Raw genomic sequence first — 19,305 nt, forward strand, 5'->3', positions numbered from 1 at the left:
AGGCGCAGCCCCAGGGACCCGTGGTCGTTTTTAAGCAGCTGATTGCCTCCTGCCGGCCTGTAACCCAGACATAGGCAGCCACACACAGCGGTCTGCCCTCTGGGGTCCCCACCGCCACATCTCACAGGGAGCAGGACCAGATCCCTCCCGCTCTTCCCTTCCTGAGCACCACTGTCTCCTTTCCCTGCTAACAAGTCCTGGCATCACTCTGGGCCCTTCCTCATCTTCCCTCTTGCAGAACCTTCGGCCCATCCTGCTGTGTCCATCTCCTGTGTCCCGTCTCTTCTGTCCCCTGCCTCCAGCCACGTCGGCCCACCGCCCCACGACCAACAACAGCCCCCTCGGTGGTAGCCCCGTCCACGCGGGCCTCTGTCCATCCTGTCCTGCCCGCTCTGCCAAGAATGTTCTTCCTCAGAGACAAACGGGGTTATGTTCCTCCTGTGCTTCAAGGCCCTCAGCAGCCTCCCCTTCCTGCACCTGCCAGGCCCCATCCCGCGCACCTCTGCCTGCCTCCAGAGCTGTGTTCACGCACTCTTGGCCCTCCCTCTGGATGCGGAGCCCTGTTGGCCCCTCTCAGACTCCCAACGGTGCATTTCCTGCTTCGGAACCTCCCCGCTCACTACATCCCCTGCAGAAGGCCGGGTTCACTCGCCTGACCCCAGAGGCCGTGTCCGAACCACCCCTGTGCCAGCTATGAGGAGACCAGACCCTAAGTCGAAGCATTCCCTAGCCGTGCGTGTGGGACTGAAAGGTCGCAGTGCTTGCCGCTCCCTGTCTGGCCTCCAGAGCAGGTCACTTACCCTGCACAAAGAGAGACTCGAGGTCCTTTCCCTACACGGTGTAGGTAGGATTAGTAAGTACTGGTAGGTGATATTGGATCTGTAGTGGGTTTTTTTTACTTGATCTCTACACCCAACTTGGGGCTCGAACTCATGACCCCGAGATCGAGAGTTACCTGCTCTACGGACGGAACCAGCCAGGTGCCACAAAATTATGTAGAATTCCAAACTTCATTTCTGCTCTGTTCTTGGTTTTGTTTCCAGTGGGGTTGGAGTCAGCTTCCTCTTTTGTTGGGTACTGATGACCATCGTGGTTCTCACGTTCGTCGTCGGGGGAAACGTGGAGAAACTGGTCTGCGAGCCTTACCAAAACAGGAGGCTCTTCCAGGTAAGGATGGCTTCCGGGCCCACTGCGCAAGGGCTGGAGTGGGAACTTTGATTTCTCCATATATGGGGGGGGGTGCAAAAAGATGAGCAGTTTGGTTCTTATTCAGTAACTGAAGATTCCTTCTATTCGTCGGAGCGAAAAGAAAAAAATGTAAAGTATTGTGTTTTGAATGTCAAGTGAACTGAGCACCAGAAATTAAGGCCTACTTGTCAGCGTGGATTGTAATAAGCGGGGGAGAAAATTCCCGAGGAGGACCGCAGGAAGCTTCTGACATTTTAAAGAGTTTCTCAAATGACAGTTGCCTATGCGGATGGTTTGAGGCCTTCCATTTGAAGTGAAAGACACGGAAAAATTCCACGCCTCTTGGCCGAGGGTCATCCCTGGTGGACGTCTGATGAGGCTGTTGGGAAATGATTTCAGGCTCCGCTTTCTCCCTCTGAAAGCGAGTCCTGTGGACTCTACGGGACCACTTCTCAGTTGAGCATCGCTTATTAATGAGGAAGGAATCTTGGGTCTGTGTGGCACTCTTGTCACTCTGCCTTTATGGTGCTTTTCTCCGGATTCTGATTTTTAAAATATATTTCTTTTTTCCTGTTTTATTGTATATACTTCTTTGCCTCAAATCTGTTACAAAATCTGGTGAGTGACGATGAAGGTAACCAGTTGTCATGGTATTTTAATTATTCAGTTGGTTGAGGAAAATTAAATTGGGAGTGTTAATGTGTTAAATTATGTCCATTTGGCGACTTGATAAAAAATAATAGTGATACATCAAGCCAGACTTCATTATGTTCTGTGCTGTATTAAACTGCTAAAAAGGAATTCTTTAAAAAAAATAGGGAATTCTCTTTTTAAAGATTTATTTATGTATTTTTGAGAGAGAGAGAGAGAGAGAGCATGAACAGTAGTAAGAGGGACAGAGGGAGAGGGAAAGAGAACCCCAAGCAGACTCTATGCTGAGCACTGAGCCAGACGTGGGGCTCAATCTCACAACCCTGAGATTATGACCTGAGCCGAAACCAAGAGTCAGCTGCTTAACCGACTGTGCCACCCAGGTGCCCCAAATAGGGGATATTTTGAAACCATTTACATTCCTCAAGCACATTCATGGTCAGGCACTAATGAGCTTGTCTTAAGGTAGATGATATACAGGACATACTAGCCGTCAATATATGATGTTAAGTGAGAGAGTATGCAAGTTTTAATTCATTTTGTCTACAGAAAAGTGGTGAAGAGGTGGAACAACTGCTTTATGGCTTTCTATTGGCTGTTCTGAATCAAGTTGTCAATTCTTCTCCCATTTCTAATGTACGTGTCTTACTAAGAGAAGTGTTCTCCAAAAAAAAAAAGTAGTTTCAATAGTTTTTATTGATGCTACCCAGTGGTCAGTTTATTACGATCACACTATTATGCTCCTGTTTTAAATTGGGAAACCAATGAAGAAAGTCATGATCTGAAAATCCCCAAAATATATTTAACAGAATGTTTATTTTATTATATGTATGTATGTTAGTGTAAAAGTATCTCTTTTAAAAAAGCTTTTTTCAATTTCTTCTAGATTTTGGACACACCATATTTACTAAATGAGAATTGGAAATACTATCTCTCTGGCATGGTGTTTAACAACCCGGATATTAATCTCACTTTTGAACAAGTTTACAGGTATAAATAATGGCACTACGCTTTTTTTGGCTACTGAAAATGTTGTTGTTCCAGAAGGAGAAGTTTGCTTTCAAAGTGTCTTTAAGCTTGATAAGACCAGCTGTTCTCTCGTCTTCTCAAAGAGATAGTGGAAATAAGACCAAAAAGAGAGCTCTTCCCGTGAAAGCCTTCTAGACTTTGGAGTAGTGATGTCTCAAGGTCCCCCTGCCCAGTACACACTAGACCTTTCAGGTTAAGGTGATTCTAAGATGCATTAACGAGACCCTTTGAAAACTCTTTGTACAGGAATCACGCCGCCACAAGTACATGCCACATAACAAGAACTCGGAGGCTGGGTCCACATCTCAGACAAACTAATAGTGAAGCAGCTGACGGGCTCCAGTCCTGGCTCTGCCATCAGGGAGCAGGCCTTGGTGATCTTGGGCAGTTTTACTTCCTGTCTGTTCAATAGGGTTCAGAGGCTCCCCTAGCAGAGACAGCAAGCAAGTGGCCTTCGTGGTGGACCTTGGTAGTCAGCCGTGGTCTTGTTCATAGCCAGAAGAGTCTCAGGATTCTTCTCCACAGCATGTGGTAGGCAGACGTTATCAATCAATTGGAGTCTCTGTGCACGATTAAACCGTCCTTGGGCTGAAAGGACAAAGCCAATCTTTTTGGCCCGACCTGCCAGCTCTTCGTGACTCTGGCTCCTGAAGACTTCTGCAGCCTTACCCCTGGTGCTTAGTATAGCAAGCTCACTGTTCCAACAACACCAACATACCGAGGATTCCCTGGAGAGGAGTATCACACCTCCTGGGGCTGTGGGAAAGTGGCTTCTCCCAGGCATCCCTTGGGGCTGAAGGAAGTTGGCTGCTGGGCAAGGAAGACGTGCCCCCAGGAAGTGGCCGTCTCAGTGGCAGGGCCATGCATCAGAGGAGCTTGGCCTTCTTAGCTCAGTCAAGGAGGCATTTTGCACATTTTAGAGAAGCACAAAGAGGTGAGGCCAAGTTAGGTGTACTGACTGTCTGGATAGCAGTGTGGCCCCCTTCCCTATCTCCAGCCTTCCCTTAGAATATACATCCAACCATAAGTTTAGTAAGTGAAGCTCAACCCTGGAAATATGGAGACAGGTGGTCCGGCAGGGGTTTGATAGAACCTTTTACTAAAGCCCATGATGTGCTCTGTAACACACCTCTTTCTAGCAGGTGGTGTCATTTTTTGTTTGTTTTTTTATGAGAATTTATTTCTTCCCAATTTGTGAACTTGTTATCCCTCGTGGCACTAGAAAAAGCACACAGGAGAAAGACAGAAGGATGATTTACCAGTCTTACTGTATCTGTTCCAAAGATGGGACATTGCTTAAAGCAGGGAACGAGGTCCAGAATGGTAGGCTCTGGCACACGAAGCTGTTTCTCTGTGTGCAGATTTAAACAAAAGATAAACGGTGAACCTTTCTCTCCATCCTTAGCAGGGCACAGAAGTAGGCACGGCTGCCTTTCTGGATCCTGATTTCTCTGTTTACTCCCACAGCGACTGCAAAGAAAATAAGGGCATCTACACCACACTTAAGCTAGAGAACAGCTACAATATCAGTGAGCGTCTCAACATTCAGGAGGTAAGGAATTAGAGCCAGTCGGGAGACTGACCTATGTCTTTAGTAAATCCAGTTGCCGCCGCCGCCTTTTTTTTTTTTTTTCCATTGAGGTGAAATTCACATCAGATAAAATTCACCATTTAAAAGCGACATTTAGTACACTCACAATGTTGTGCAGTGCTCACTTCTTATTCCAAAACATTTTCATCATCCCCTGACCCGTTGTCTTTCTTGAGGCAGGGGTTTCTCTAGTTGACCACGCGAATACTCTAGGGACCTCGCTGCGGACACGACTCAGGAAGATCTTACCTTGCCGTGTGTCAGTGTCCCTAGAGGAACAAAGCTCCGGGCATATTGGCTCTCCACACTGGCCACCCTTTTCAGCCAGGTCCCTAAAGAGGGAACTAGGCATCCAGAATCTGTCCCTCACAGTCATTGCCTCTTGTGAATCATGGCTGTGGCCCCGGGACTCCAAGGGGCCTCTGCGGAGCTCCGCTGACCCTCAGCAAGATGGCATGGCAACAGCGTTGGAAGCGGAGAGAAGGGAAGGACTTCCTCCTGTTCCTTTGTCCGAGCCCACCCCCAAGTCGTGAGCCTTTAGACTCTGAGGAGAGCCCACTCAAGAGCATACTGGACAGAAGGAGAAGCCAGAGAGTTTCAGGGACACTCGGGCACTCCACCCTGCTGAAACTACTGTCTGCCTCTTAGGACAACCCCAAGTCACCAGCCATGTCCCCATGATCTCAAGGTCCCTCACTGTGCAAGTCCAGGGCATGCTGCCTCCTTCCCCTGGGATACAGCCTGCCCGGCCCCTTTCAGCATCTGTATTTGTCCAGACCCATTCAGAAGCCGCCTCCTCTCCGTTGCCCTCTCCAGGACCCTGCCTCAGCAGACTCTCTCCTGCCCCTGGGGTCCTGACGCAGTTTGCAAGCCTTTATTATGACACTGTCGCTTCTTTGGAGGACTTTGAGGGCTGAGATGGAATATTATTTTGCTTTGCATCCCAGCTCCTCACACAGTGCTTGGCAGAGGGCGTAAGGAAGGAGACAGGGATGCAGGGAAGGAGTGGGAGGGGAGAGAAGAGTACCAGGAAGAAATGCCAGTCAAGAGCACGTCTGCATTTCTTGGTCTTGTGTCATTGCTCTTCTATCGCGAATGTGGCATTCTTGAAGAATGGACTTATCTGTAACTTTTCTTTTTATCATGCAGCATGCTGAAAACATAAACAATGAATTTCAAAATCTGAATGTCAGCGTTGGCAATATCGTGCTGCTGGACGAAGCAGGAAGAAGAAACCTTATGGATTTCAACTCTTCGGGGGTGGACGCCATAGACTATAATGTCTACTTGGCTGAGGTACGACCCCTGTGGTCATGCTTGATCTTTGGGGGAAAAAATAACAGCAGATACCTCTAGGTTTTTGTTTTTCTTTCTTTTTTTAAAATTACTAAGATGAAATTTACATGGCATAAATTAACTATTTTAAAGTGAGCAATTCAGGGGCGCCTGGCTGGCTCCGTCGTCGGTAGAACATGGGACTCTTGATCTCAGGGCCGTGAGTTCGAGCCCCACATTGGGTGGAGAGATCACTTAAAAATAAAATCTTTAGGGGCGCCTGGGTGGCACAGCGGTTAAGCGTCTGCCTTCGGCTCAGGGTGTGATCCCGGTGTTATGGGATCGAGCCCCACATCAGGCTCTTCTGCTATGAGCCTGCTTCTTCCTCTCCCACTCCCCCTGCTTGTGTTCCCTCTCTTGCTGGCTGTCTCTATCTCTGTAGAATAAATAAAAATAAAATCTTTTAAAAAAATGAAATAAAATCTTTAAGAAATAATAAAAAATAAAAGACTAAAGTGAGCAATTCATTAGCTTTAGTATAATCACAATGTGGCTCGACTCCTGGTTCTATCCAGTTCCAAAACATCTTTATCACCCGAAAAGAAATCCTCATTCCCATTACCTGGCTGTTCTCCTTTCCCCCCCACCCCAGCCCTGGCAACTACTAATCTATGTTCTGCTTCTATGAATTTACCTGTTCTGGATATGTCTTATGAGTGGAATCATACAACATGTGACCTTCTGTGTTTAATGATCTTTACTGGTCCCCTTTCATGTAGCCTCAAGTTTTTGAGATTCATCCCCATTACAGAGTGAATCAGTACTTGTTTTCTTTTTATGGTTGGATCATGTGGTTGCATAAAAACAATATGGTTTTATATGTATAAATAAGAATGTAGCTGTTGGGGGCACCTGGGTGGCACAGCGGTTAAGTGTCTGCCTTCGGCTCAGGGCGTGATCCCGGCGTTATGGGATAGAGCCCCACATCAGGCTCTTCTGCTATAAGCCTGCTTCTTCCTCTCCCACTCCCCCTGCTGTGTTCCCTTTCTCGCTGGCTGTCTCTATCTCTGTCAAATAAATAAATAAAATCTTTAAAAAAAAGAAAAGAAAAGAATGTAGTTGTTGTCACCTATGTAAGAGTTCCCAGGCTTACTTTATGGACCATACTTCACTCTGTTGTCTATTAGATAGTGTTAAGGCTTAAAAATCCCACAGCCATGACACGGTTTTCTTTCCCCCTCTTTTGTAGATGGGTAAAGCTCCCACCAAAGTGAATCTCTTATCCTTTGCAAATGATCTAGAAGCAAAAGCCGACCATTTGGTGAGTTCGAACAGTCTAGTTTCAAATGCTGTAATCGTTAGAGATGTCAAATGTCCATATTATTCTTAGCTTCCTTATACCACAAGTAACCTTTGGTTAAAAATGCCTCTCTTTCCCTCCGGCATGTGAAGACTTCCCACCAGCGGCCACTGCTGTGTGGCCCAGAAGTCTGTGAGCACGTGAACGGTTCCGGGAGGTGTCAGGGTGCCCGCAGCTGCCCCTGACCTCCGCTCATGGTGCTGGGGCCCTCACTGCTTTAGAACCATCTCTGCTTTCAGGCCAATCAGCCCCTCTACCACCAAACATGCACGCGTGCACACACAGACACATGTCATTTTTCTTGCCGTGTAGGAAACAGGAGGAGATCCCATTTGGGGGATGAGGAACCTGGGATCTGGAGAAGACTGGGATTTAAATCCTGACTCACCCACTTTCTAATGATAGGAACTTGGATGAGACGTTTTACCCTCTGTGCCTTAGTTTCCTCGTCTGTAAAATGGGAGCAATAAAATTGTTGCACATTTATATATTAAACACCATTTAAGCTTGGGTTAAGTGGAGCCTGGGTTTTCTCATCTGTAAAATGGGGATATAGCTGCTTTAAAGCAGGCTTTACAGCGGCTCTGGTAGGGTGAGGGGAGAAAGAGAACACAGCCTCCGGCACTCAGGAAAGGCTCATGGCTTGCGGTGGCCGCTGAGAGTTCAAGGTTCTATGGTTCGAGGTAGAGTGTCTTGGTGCTGCCCTTTCCCAGCGGTCCCCACAAGTGTACAAGGAGGGCTGCACGCTTGTCATGACTCCGCTTCCCTGAGCTCCTGCGGTTAGAGAGTGTGCTCCCAAGTCCTGAAGGATGGTGTTGATCTTTGTTTATTTTATTCTCTTTGTAGCCCCAAGGAAGTTTGAAACAGTCCCTGAAAAGTAACGCACAAGCTCTTAGAACGATTCACCGAGACCAAGTCGTTCCTTTGGAACAGTCAATGGTAACAACCCCGACCTCGGGGGTTTCCCCGTGACCCGAGCAAAGCCCATCCCCCTAGCTGGCTTTCATTTAGACTAATGAAGCATCTGCATCTCAGGCTTGGGTCAAGTGCAGTTGGCCTCAGGCTAAGAAGCTGAGCTATGTTAAAAATAAATGGTAGCCGGGCGTCTGAGTGGCTCAATGGGTCGAGCGTCTGACTCCTAATTTCAGCTCAGGTCATGATCTCAGGGCCCTGAGATGGAGCCCCAGTTCAGGCTCTGTGTTCAGCAGGGAGCCTGCTTGTTCCTCTCCCTCTGCCCCTTCTCTCCACTCTCGCTCTCTCTCTCTCTGAAATAAATAAAATAAATCTTAAAAAAAAATGAATGATAGCAGCTGGGCTTTAAAGAAGACACATTTTCAATGTCACCACTCCTTTTGTGCTTTATCTCTTTGCCTTTTCCACTTGCCTGTGACTAGGTAGATTAACTCTGGGGTTGCCCCACGCACTGTGCTCTGGTCCCCTTGGCCTTCAACAGGCCCCCGGAAGCCAGGCACCTAGCTGGAGGGCTGACCTCTGTGCCCTGGACTCACTCTTACTTACTTATTCTCGAATTGTTTTTCTCCAAACCCTGCCAAGAAATATGGGAAAGCCAGGGTAAGTCCTTTTCTCTCTGCTTCGTTTAGCTCTGTTTGCTGATCCGATGGGCAACGTTTCCTTTCTCCTCTCTCGTAGCCTCTGTTCTGACTTCGCCTTTCTTTTACTTCTCTATGCCTTCTGGCTTCTTTCCCGAATTCCAGAAAGGTAGTTTGTAGTGGAGAGAGAACACCGGCTCTGGAGTCAGGCGGAGCTGATTTCAGACCCTGCTTCGGCCTCTGCAAAGTCTTAGGGGCTTTCCATTCCCTTGTCTGAAAATGGTGGGAACGGGTCCCGCCCTGCAGTCACCTGGTTCCTGGAGAAGAAGGGACTGAAGTCCCAGAGAGAGTCCGCACACAGGAGGAATTATTGTTATGCTTGTGTAGGAAGCTGCTAGAGTCATCTTGCTCAGGTTTGGAGAAGCTCACCAGTCCACTCGACTCCAGTTTCGAAACCTTCTAGAACTAGTTTTTACCATCTCTCTCTCTTTCTCTCTGCCTCTTTTCCCTCCCAACTTTCTGACTCATTAGAGTATTCACAAAGAAAACAGAATTTTCTGAATTTTGTCTGCTGCGCTCATCACAATTTTCTGCTCTGCTTGTTGATGCCGAGCACAGATTCGCTAACATTTTAAGCTGGTTTTTCCCTGTTCCTTAAATGCTTTCCTTCAAGGAGACGCAAGACTCCTTGGCCTTTTCAGAGCCGGGGCAGCCTGTCTACAAGTAGGCAAATAGCTCCGTGCATGTGACCTCCCATCTAAACCAGGGGTTAGAAAACTATGGCCCCCAAACCTACAGTCTGTGGGCCAAATCCAGCCTGTTGCTTGTTTTTATAGATAAAGTTTTATTGGAACACAGCCATGCCCCCTTATTTACAGATGATTTATGGCTGCTTTGGTTAAAAGGGCAAAGTTTAAAATAAAATAAAATGAAATAATTAAATAAAATGTCGAAGTTGAGTGCTTTAGACAGGGTATGGCCCACAAAGCCTAAATGGTTACTATCTGGCCTTTGTTTTTACCACTCCCTGATCTAAACCATTCAGATGAAACTACTCTGCTCGGTTTGGGCAGAATTTCTTTTAAGTAGTTCCCACCACTTTGAGCAAACCTGACGCAACGCGGTTTTTTGGGCACACTGCATGGGGCGTCCTACTCGAGAAGACGCATCCTGATTTCCGTCTTCAGCTTTCCTGACACCAGAGCTATTGTTACTTGCATGTAGTGTTTTTTCTGGAATGAAACCGTTGCAGAGTGAAGTCAGATTTGAGGGCTGACTGGGGGCGGGGGGCACAGGCATGTGATCTTGCTGGTTCGTGTCCTAAGTTGGAAAATAATATTTATGCTTGTTCACCAGAGCACTACCCACCAAAGCGTCAGGGAACTTCAGCACAAAAGCGGTGGACTGGGGGTAAGGACTTCTTTTCTTTTTCTGTCCTGGGGGGTGGGGTCTTATCATAAAAGCACACACAGACTCTCAGAGACGTTGGTTTTATAAGTATTTAAGTTTAAAAAAGAACACACACAAAAAAGGTTTGGGATCTACCCATTTTAAATGCCACACGGGGTTTCCCTACCCCTTGCTTTCTGCAAGGACGTCTCTCTGTGGCGCACTGTTAGACACACAGGTGAAAGCCGTGTCGTGACGTGTGAAACGCGAGCTCAGAAGGCGCACAGTCACTGTTACTGAGATAAGACTGCTTGCAAAATCCAGTGCCTTCTGGCCACAAACGCATTCTCTGTTGGATCGACGGTGGGCTTCTCCACCTATCTCCCCACCCAGAGACCCAGCCTGAAGGAGCAGCTCCCGTCTGGGCCACCTCATGTCCTCGACGTAGAGGACAGGAAATCAGAGCGTGAATGGAAACAGGCTGCCCTTTCAGTGACTGCTCAGAACAAGCACGCTGCCACTCTCCCTATGTTCGATTGGCCAAAGCAAGTGACGTGACACGGTCAGGCCTATGGGAAGCCAGGCCTAGAAAGGCATCAGTGATTGGGACCACAGCGGCCTCCCTCAGACCACAGGCACCCCCACGGCAACAACTGAGCTCCGTGGCTATGGTGTGCACATCTTGTATCCTCAAGGCCAACAGGCAGCTCAGAAAATATTTCTTTACTGAGCCGAATAAGCTGCCCATGAGACATTTGGGATGTCAGCCACAACGGAAAACTCCGTGTTCCTCCCTGCGCTTTCCCCACAGCTGCCTTTGCAGACCTTTGTCCCAGGGTTTCTTGCCACATGCCGTTGGGTCTCCCCCGTGAATCCTGAGCTCCTTCAGTTGTACTTGGGACCCTAACTGAGCAACACTGAGCCTGCTGCTTGATTGATACGCCCAGAGCCTGAGTTCCCCTGAAGACTATTCTAGTAGGTTTACTCTGCTTGGAGACCATCGCTGTACTTCGAATCACAGTTGTCCTGTGCCAAGGGAAGCTGGAGACAGACTGGGGACCGCACGCTGGCCCCTTCGTATGCTAAGTCTCCTGCCGGTGTGCAGCTCTGCCTTGCCCTTCACAAGGGGCCAGTGTGGGGGCGAGTTGGGGTGGACATCAGCCCTTGACCACCAGCTGGGCTGTGTGCCTTGAAATCTCTGGGCAGAACAGAAAAGGCACTTTTTCTAATGTGCACTGAGCTGCCAGGTGGGGATTCTTATCTGTGTGAAATGACTAAGTACAAATCCCAGGTTTTGCATCCCCAGCCTGGTGACATCAAGCAGGGTCAGCTGCCTCATCTGTGAAGGGGGCCTAACGATGCCTTCTGACAGCCTGTGGGTACCAGAGCCCTCCGCCCCTTATCTGTGGGGGGTGGGGGTACATGCAGTGGATGCCTGAAACCACAGGGGTTACTGAACCCTACTGTACTTAGCTCTTCCCCATACATACACTGCTCTGATACTGTTGGATTGACAAATTAGGCGCCATACGAGCGTAACAACAAGAATCAATAAAATAGAACAATTATTAACAACGTACTGTGATAGAAGTTATGTGAGTGTGGTCTCTCTCTGACAATTTCTGACTGTACTGGACTCACCCTTCGTCCCGTGATGACGTGAGATGATAAAATGCCTGAGGGTTGGGACGCAGTGAGGGGACGGTGCAGGCACGTGACGGAGCGTTAGCTACTGTTGACCTGACCGTACGGCGGAAAGAGGGTCTTCTGCTTCCGGACCCCGAGTGAAGGGGACTGTGGATAAGGTGGGGATTCGTGTACTCAGGGAGGTGATCTGGATGCAGAGCGTGGCCCGGTGTCCGGCACGAAGTGAGTGCTTGGTACGTACTCCTCTCCTTGCCCGGCCCTCAGAGGGCTGCGCCGGTTCTGCGGTCTTCTTCGCTAGCCAGTCGTGGTGGTGTGGGGCCCAGCTAACAGCGCTCGTATCCACATGCCAGCCGTCTAGCTAAATCCCTTCATCCTTTGATACCCTGTCGATCGCTGTGTTTTCCAGACGAAAGTGGTCCATGTCATTTCCTCTCTGGATTCTGCCCAGGACTTCCTCAAAACCCGCATCTCCTCAGTTATCGTGGAGGTAAGCGGGTGTGAGCCCATCACTTCACGGCTGCAGAGAGTGTGGGGTGGTCTTCCTAATGATCTGACTGCTCTTTGGTTTCTTCCCAGGAAAGTAAGAAGTATGGGAACACGGTAATAGGGTACTTCGAACGCTATCTGCAGTGGGTCAAGGTGTCCGTAAGTAGTTTATCTCTCATGAACCTAAGAGGGCCATGCATTAGGATAGCCATGTTCTAGGATAAAATCAGGAGGAAATAAAGTTAAAGTCCTCGTAATTTGGTAGGAGAGAAGCAAAGGAGCTCGAACGTGGGGACCATGAGGACAGGGGGGTCCTAGGACTCAGCACATGTGGTCCACACTGGACCCCTTCTCAGGCCTGCCCACTGTGCTGGAGAACATGCCCCTCACTTTCTCCCCCAGCTCCTTTACTCACCACTATGGGGGTTCCTGCCACACTTGACTCTGTCTCCCCAGTGAACTGTGAGCTCCCTTCGCGGTGGTGGTGGGTTCGTGCCCTGGGTCCCACTGAGCCTGTCAGGTGGTTGGTGTATTAGTCTAGTCAGGGTGGCTCGAGCTACAGAAATTTGTTTTCTCACAATTCTGGAGCCTGGAAGTCCAAGATCAAGGTGTGTGCAGGGTTGGTTTCTTCGGAGGCCTCTCTCCTTGGCTTGTAGTTGGCCGTCTTCTCCTTGTGTCTTCCCATGGTCATCCTTCTGTGCGTGTCTGTGCCCGAATTTTCTCTTCTTTTATAAAGGCACCAGTCATATTGGAGTAGGACTCACCCCAATGATTTCATTTGAACTGAACTGCCTCCTCAAAGACCCTACCTCCAAATACAGTCACATTCCAAGAAACTGGGGCGTAGGACTCTAACACTTGAACTTTTGGTTGAAAATATTGACTCTCTGGTTCTTTCTAGAAAAGGTGTGTCTAGACCTGGTCTAAACAATATAAGTATTATTTAGTTAAATTTCCATTTTCTTCCCATGTCCTTTGTCGGATCTCAAAGGGGTCAGGCAAGAAATTCAGACTGAGACCCTGTGCTAGACCCCTGGATGTCTTCATTCTCTCGGGAGCCTGGCAGGGTGGGTCTTGTTCCGGATAACAAGGGCAGAAAGCAGAGACCCAGGCTCAGAGGGAATCAGCATCTCGCTTTCGAGTACCTACTTGTATACATTGTCGACCTCATCCATGGCCATCAGCTCGCAGTCTGTATCTGAGATGGTGTAGAGATCCTTTATGTGAGAACAGGTCAAGAGTAAATGGCACATCTCATGCTTGTTGATTTTTGTGAGCATGCTCGAAGTTCGCCTGTGTTTCTCACCCGGCAGATTACTGAGCAAATTGCAGCCTGCAAACCCGTGGCCACCGCTTTAGACTCCGCCGTGGATGTCTTTCTATGTAGCTACATTATCGACCCCATGGTAAGAGTTACAGCTTGCTTTCTTTTTTTTTTTTTTTAAGATTTTATTTATTTATTTGACAGAGAGAGACAGCCAGTGAGAGAGGGAACACAAGCGGAGGGAGTGGGAGAGGAAGAAGCAGGCTCCTAGCGGAGGAGCCTGATGTGGGACTTGATCCCAGAGCACCGGGATCACGCCCTGAGCCAAAGCCAGACCCTTAACGACTGCACCACCCAGGCGCCCCGAGTTTCAGCTTTCAAAATAAGGAAGCACAATAACTCATCACTCTTCGTGGTTTGTTGGCAGATTGTAGCACACCCTAGGATATAAAATAGTTTTGTACTTGGGTCTGTTCAGCTGTAGAATCCAAGACCTAAAATCTAAAATTTAGGGGCGCCTGGGTGGCTCAGTTTTTAAGCGTCTGCCTTCGGTTCAGGGCGTGATTCCAGCGATCTGGGATCGAGCCCCACATCAGGCTCCTCCGCTGGGAGCCGCTTCTTCCTCTCCCACTCCCCGTGCTTGTGTTCCCTCTCTCACTGGCTGTCTCTCTCTCTGTCAGATAAATAAATAAAATCTTTAAAAAAATAAAAATAAAAATAAGTAAAAATAAAAATAAAATCTAAAATTTAGATGAATGTGTTGTGATACCTAACAGACTAGGGAAAGCCAAAACCTAGCTGCATACCTTTGTTCCTTACTAGAATTATACGTATAGAAGTCAGGAGACCCTCATGAAGAAAACTCCTATTCGTCCAGAATAGTTGGAAAGGATCAGTCACTTGTACGCAGATTGCCAATATTTGAAAGGATTCTTAGTGCTAATATATATATGTAACTCCAAAGCTATAGCAAACTTAATTTAATTTTTGATTTAAAAGCCCTTTGAGATATTACCATTGGGATGGTAAGTTCCAATTAATCAAGTTTATTCCTTAGCTCTATTCACTCCTCAATATACACTGTCTCTGCAAGCCGACCCTCTCACTTCCTCTGCAGGAAGCCCCTCAGTGGCTTCCTGTGGCTTTCCCCAGTGAAGATCAGGGTCCTTACCTGAATACACTAGGCCGTGCATGATTGGGCCCCTGCCCACCAAGGCCGCATTTTGCACTATTTAATCACTTTTCTCGCCATTCTCTAGACACTTGTTTTCTTTCACTGCTTTAAATCCATCTCAATGTCCTCACCTCAGGGCCTTTGCACATTGCTATTTCTGCTGCCTGGACTGCAGAGCACACGCACTCTCTCTCTCTCATTCTTCCCCTCCACACCCACCCCCCACCCGGCTCACTCTAAGTCCCCCAGACGGTGAGAACAGACGCTCTGGGTTCAGATTCTACTCTTACATTTTCTGGACTCTGTCATTCTGAAAAATTATTGAAATTTTCTGAGCTTTATCATCCAAGTGGGGCTGTTTGATGGTTCAGTGAGAGATTTTGTGTCGAGCCCTTCACACCACAGCTGGTACATTGACACTCAATACATGTTTGCTATTACTAGTAAGCAGCGTTCAGGTCTTAGCTCAAACATGTCTTTTTTTTCCAGGGAGCCTTTTCTGACCTTCCCACCTAGATTGGGCTCCCTCTTTTACACTCCCATAGAACTCTACGCTTTTCCTTTAGAGATGTTATTGCTGTTTGAATTGTACATTTGTGTGGTTCTTTGATTAAGACCTGCAGCACACTCTAGACTCTCGACTCCCTGAGCAGAGGGCCCGTGGGTGATGCTGTGTCCCTGTCATTGGGCACATCGCCTGCATAGGCAATTAAATGAACGATGATCAGACAGCTATTTGTCGAAGTACATCTGTATTGCTCCATCTGTCCATCTCCCTGTCCCACATCCATATGTCCATCTGTCTGCAGGACAGACTTTCACACCTGACTGGAAACACTCCTACACTCTCCCAGCTATGCAGACCCCAAGGCTTGGCTTCCTGGCCGCCATTCCTCCTCCCTAGCCCCTAACCCCTTTGTCCTGCTACTTGGACCCCCGCTGATGGCTTTGTTTGTGCCCTCCTTAGATGTTCTGGGCTAACCTAGTTGACTCTGAATTGATCTCCTTGCATCCAGTCTTCACCACCTGCTCCAGCTACTCAAATCACCCAACTATCAGATGACTTTCCACAGATAATTGGGGACCAGTGGAGGGGAGGCCTGGAGGCTGCTCAGGAAGATTACAGGCTGGCTTTACAGCCAGGTGGTCTAAATAGTAAGAGCTCTGGGCATTGATTTTCCCAGGAAAACAGACTCCAGACTGACTAACATGTTTCTTTTATATCTTGATTGTTCCTGGAGGAATTATGGCAGCTTCCTATAAAAGGATATGGTTGTCATCGAGCTCTAAAGCCTCTCAAAACAAGTTTGAAAGCATAGGAACCTGCCAATAAAAGAACACGATGGGCCGGGGTCGGGGGAGAGAGCAAATTTACTGGAAATTCTGGCCCAAGAGGGGCCACTGCCATTCGACGGTACATCCCATGAGGGGAAGAGCAGAACCGCAATGGCTGAGCCATGAGGGTCGGGGTGGGGGGCCGTTGTGACATCGAGCTGCCTTCGCCTCACGGTGGGGGGAGGCGGCCCCAGTGTTAGGGCAACATCATCCTAGGGCAGCGGCAGATGGTGCGTGTATGGAGCCGGCCAAGTGTGAGACGCTGGCCAGCATGTGGTGCCCACAGGGTCATGCTGGGTGTCCCCAGCTGCATCCATTCTGATCGGTGAGGAAGGTTAGACAGCATTGGGGTCACCCCTGCGAAAGCCAGTGCTGTGGCGTGGGGCAAAGTGAGGACAGAGGCCCCTCTCGACGGAATAACCTCCACTCAGCTCCTGTTGTCTTGTGGGGATGGGGCTCAGTGTTTGGAGATGGACCTTCAGCCTCTTAGAGAAAGGACGTAAACCCAGGTTCCTGTGTGAAGTTCAACTTAAGAACGTGGGCAACTATCTTTTGAAAATACTTTAAGCTGCTTTTTAGACAAAACAGGGTTGAATACAGCCTAGGATCTACCCTCAAATTGGTTAAGTTAAATAAGGAATGTTTGTTGAAGAGCCTCGTAATTCTGCCTTTTCCACACCATACTGTTTTGGGGCGAGGATGCTGTGGTCCCACCATTCAGATGCCCAGCAAGGCCCGGGAGGTGAATGAGCACATCAGACAACTCAAGAAACGGGGGAAGCTTGGCTGGCTGGAGGGCCCCACTCTTCTCACTGGCCGCAAAGGGACGCCATCTGCTGGGGTCCCAGCTTCAAACCCTCGCTTCTGCGCGTGCTGCCTCTGTGCCTTATTTGTAAAATAAATATGGTAATAGGACCGATTCAAGGTTTTTGGAAAGATTTAAGGACTTGGAGTAATACGTGGCACTTCACACCGTGGCTGACTCCTTTTTCGTTCACAAATGGTCTCCACGAACAAAATAAGAGCTCATTTAAAACATTGCAAAAGAAAGTGATTTCCCCCCAAGCAACTGCTGTTTCCCATTCCCCATCTTCAGCCATGTGATCCTCCTGATTTTCTTTTCTTCCCTAGAATTTGTTTTGGTTTGGCATAGGGAAAGCGACCATATTTTTACTCCCAGCCATCATTTTCGCTGTGAAGCTGGCCAAGTACTATCGTCGAATGGACTCAGAGGACGTGTACGATGAGTAAGTAGACCTGTTTCTGCCGAGTTGGGGGGGTCATTTTCTAAGTGGTCCTGACCTCAGAGATTGAGAAGATGAGCTCTGAGAAGATTACACTGGGTCTTTTTTTTTAAAGGAGGAGGTCACCTCTGTTCTGGTGTCTCCTTTGTACCGACTTTCTTATGCTAGTTTAAGTGTGTTTTCCCCCTCACTTACTCTTCTCAGCATCCTTAACCGGCCTTCTTATTTCTTGTTTGCAGTTCCTCTGTCTTGGGGACTTGGCACTTTACTTTATAACTGTTTTTACTAGCTTTCATTTTGACTCTGTAGCCTACATTTCACTCTGTGGTCACCCTGTACATGTCATTTTTTCTTCTCTCACTTCCCTCTCGACCTGCGTCCCTCCTGAATTTACTCTGTCAACATCCGTATTAGGGTAAAAAATGTGGGGGATGCGCATGTTGAGCTGTAATAGTAATTAAAAAAATAATTATATCTCCCTTTTTAGTATTTTATAGTGCTGAAACTGTATCGCCAAAAAGTAAGCCTTTTCTTTTTTAAACCATATTCATCATATGGGATTGGGGAGGTCATCATTATTAATATATGATGGGCTTATAAAATAAAAGGAATAACATCTTAAAATTACATAATGACATTAGATATGCCCAGATAAAAATCAGTGCTGATGTCTCTTAAAATGAAGGCTGGCACGGACAAGGTACTGAAGAAAAACTTGTTGAGTTAATGAATTTTATACGTTCTGTTTATTTATCTATAAAATGGTTGTTTCAGTACTTGGTTTTAAAGGGAGCAGAATGTGAATATACCTTTCCACCTTTTCTGTAGACTTCACAAATTGTTGTATACTTTTTTCATGACCATTCCATTGCCTTTGTAACCCATGATGTAAATACTTCATCTTAGAGATAACCTGGTGTTTTTGGTGTATTTATTTTTGTTACAGTATGGAAAATGGTAATATTGGTTTTCATAGACATCATTCCACTCAGACTGTATGAACAAAGTTTTTACACAGACCCAGCGGCTTGAGATCTTGACCTACAGCACCTCCAAATACTGGAAAAGAAGCCCTTCCCTCCCGGAGTTTACGGAGTTCAGTGATTTTATGTGCAACATGCACTGATGGGCCAAAGAGTGAAAAGCGTGTACATTTTTTTTTTAAATCTCTAGAAGTTTTGCTTTAATCATCTGAGCCTTCGATTAAAGTTTCAATCTGTAATACATTCGCTGAATTTCCAGTTTAGCTCTGGGAACAAGACATGAGTTGTGTCCCATTTCCTTGTTTGGGAACCTAGACTTGTAGAGAACATTCAGCAATTCGCAGATGTGTGTGTGCGAACAATAAAAGAATGATTTTGGAAATCTGACTCTGATCTTATGGAAAAACATTCCTACATGATAGATCTCTGTTACGTCACTGTGTCTGTTTTCTTAGAGCTGCTCTAACAAACGACACAGCAGAAGAGCCTTCTCTCACAGTTCTGGAGCCCGGGGGTCTGCAATCTCCTTCCTCAGAGAAGGAAGAGTCTGTCCCACGCCTTTCTCCTCAATTCTGATGATTGCGACAATGATGCCATTCCTCAGACCCGTCACTCCAATCTCTGCCTCTGTCGTCACAGAGCAGAGTCTGCCCTTGTGTGCCTGTGTCCAGATTTCCCTCTGCTTCTAAGGAGTCATTGGGTCAGGGCCCATCGTAATCAAGAATGGCCTCATCTCGATTTTGTCACATTTGCGAACAACCTATTTCCAAACATTCACAGGTTCCAGATGGATACCAGCTGGGGGCGGGGGCACGGTCCAAGCCAGCACCGCCACACAACAGCAAAGGCAAATAGCCAGAAAGATAAGGGAGGGGAATTTGAAGGAGAGCAGCACTATACACACAGAAACTAAGTTAAATAACCCAAATCACAAAAGATAGAAAAATGACAGATTTTAGGAGACACATACAAAATAGTGACTCAAGCCCCTCTTCGTTTCATGTTTGTCTTTATTTAAGAACACGTTAATACCCCACTGCTTGTGAGCATAAATTGTCTCTTTATCTAACGCAGTGACGCCCAGCCCCTGCCACACCATGGATTCACGTGGCTGATACTTAGGTCCCGTCCTTAGAGAT

The 19,305-nt window shown here is 47.5% G+C and overlaps 1 protein-coding gene across 7 annotated transcripts in view; it reads left to right on the forward strand.

Annotated features, from left to right (window-relative positions):
* The window catches only part of PROM1 (prominin 1), a 112,222-nt gene extending 93,683 nt beyond the window's left edge, over window positions 1-18,539 (forward strand). For 5 of the 7 annotated variants that reach the window (XM_034672069.1, XM_034672066.1, XM_034672070.1 and 2 more), the window contains 11 exons: window positions 2,726-2,829; window positions 4,336-4,420; window positions 5,609-5,755; window positions 6,984-7,055; window positions 7,941-8,033; window positions 10,001-10,054; window positions 12,087-12,167; window positions 12,257-12,325; window positions 13,480-13,572; window positions 17,071-17,186; window positions 18,130-18,539. In XM_034672069.1, coding sequence (XP_034527960.1) covers window positions 2,726-2,829; window positions 4,336-4,420; window positions 5,609-5,755; window positions 6,984-7,055; window positions 7,941-8,033; window positions 10,001-10,054; window positions 12,087-12,167; window positions 12,257-12,325; window positions 13,480-13,572; window positions 17,071-17,186; window positions 18,130-18,184 — 969 coding nt within the window. In that variant the 3' untranslated portion in view covers window positions 18,185-18,539. Of the gene's footprint in view, window positions 1-2,725; window positions 2,830-4,335; window positions 4,421-5,608; window positions 5,756-6,983; window positions 7,056-7,940; window positions 8,034-10,000; window positions 10,055-12,086; window positions 12,168-12,256; window positions 12,326-13,479; window positions 13,573-17,070; window positions 17,187-17,670 lie in introns of all 7 variants that reach the window. The other 2 variants (XM_034672072.1, XM_034672071.1) reach the window with 2 other exon arrangements.
* The last annotated feature ends 766 nt before the right edge of the window (window positions 18,540-19,305 follow it).

The sequence above is a fragment of the Ailuropoda melanoleuca genome, chromosome 11 (genome assembly GCF_002007445.2).
Source record: "Ailuropoda melanoleuca isolate Jingjing chromosome 11, ASM200744v2, whole genome shotgun sequence".
NCBI lineage: Eukaryota > Metazoa > Chordata > Mammalia > Carnivora > Ursidae > Ailuropoda > Ailuropoda melanoleuca.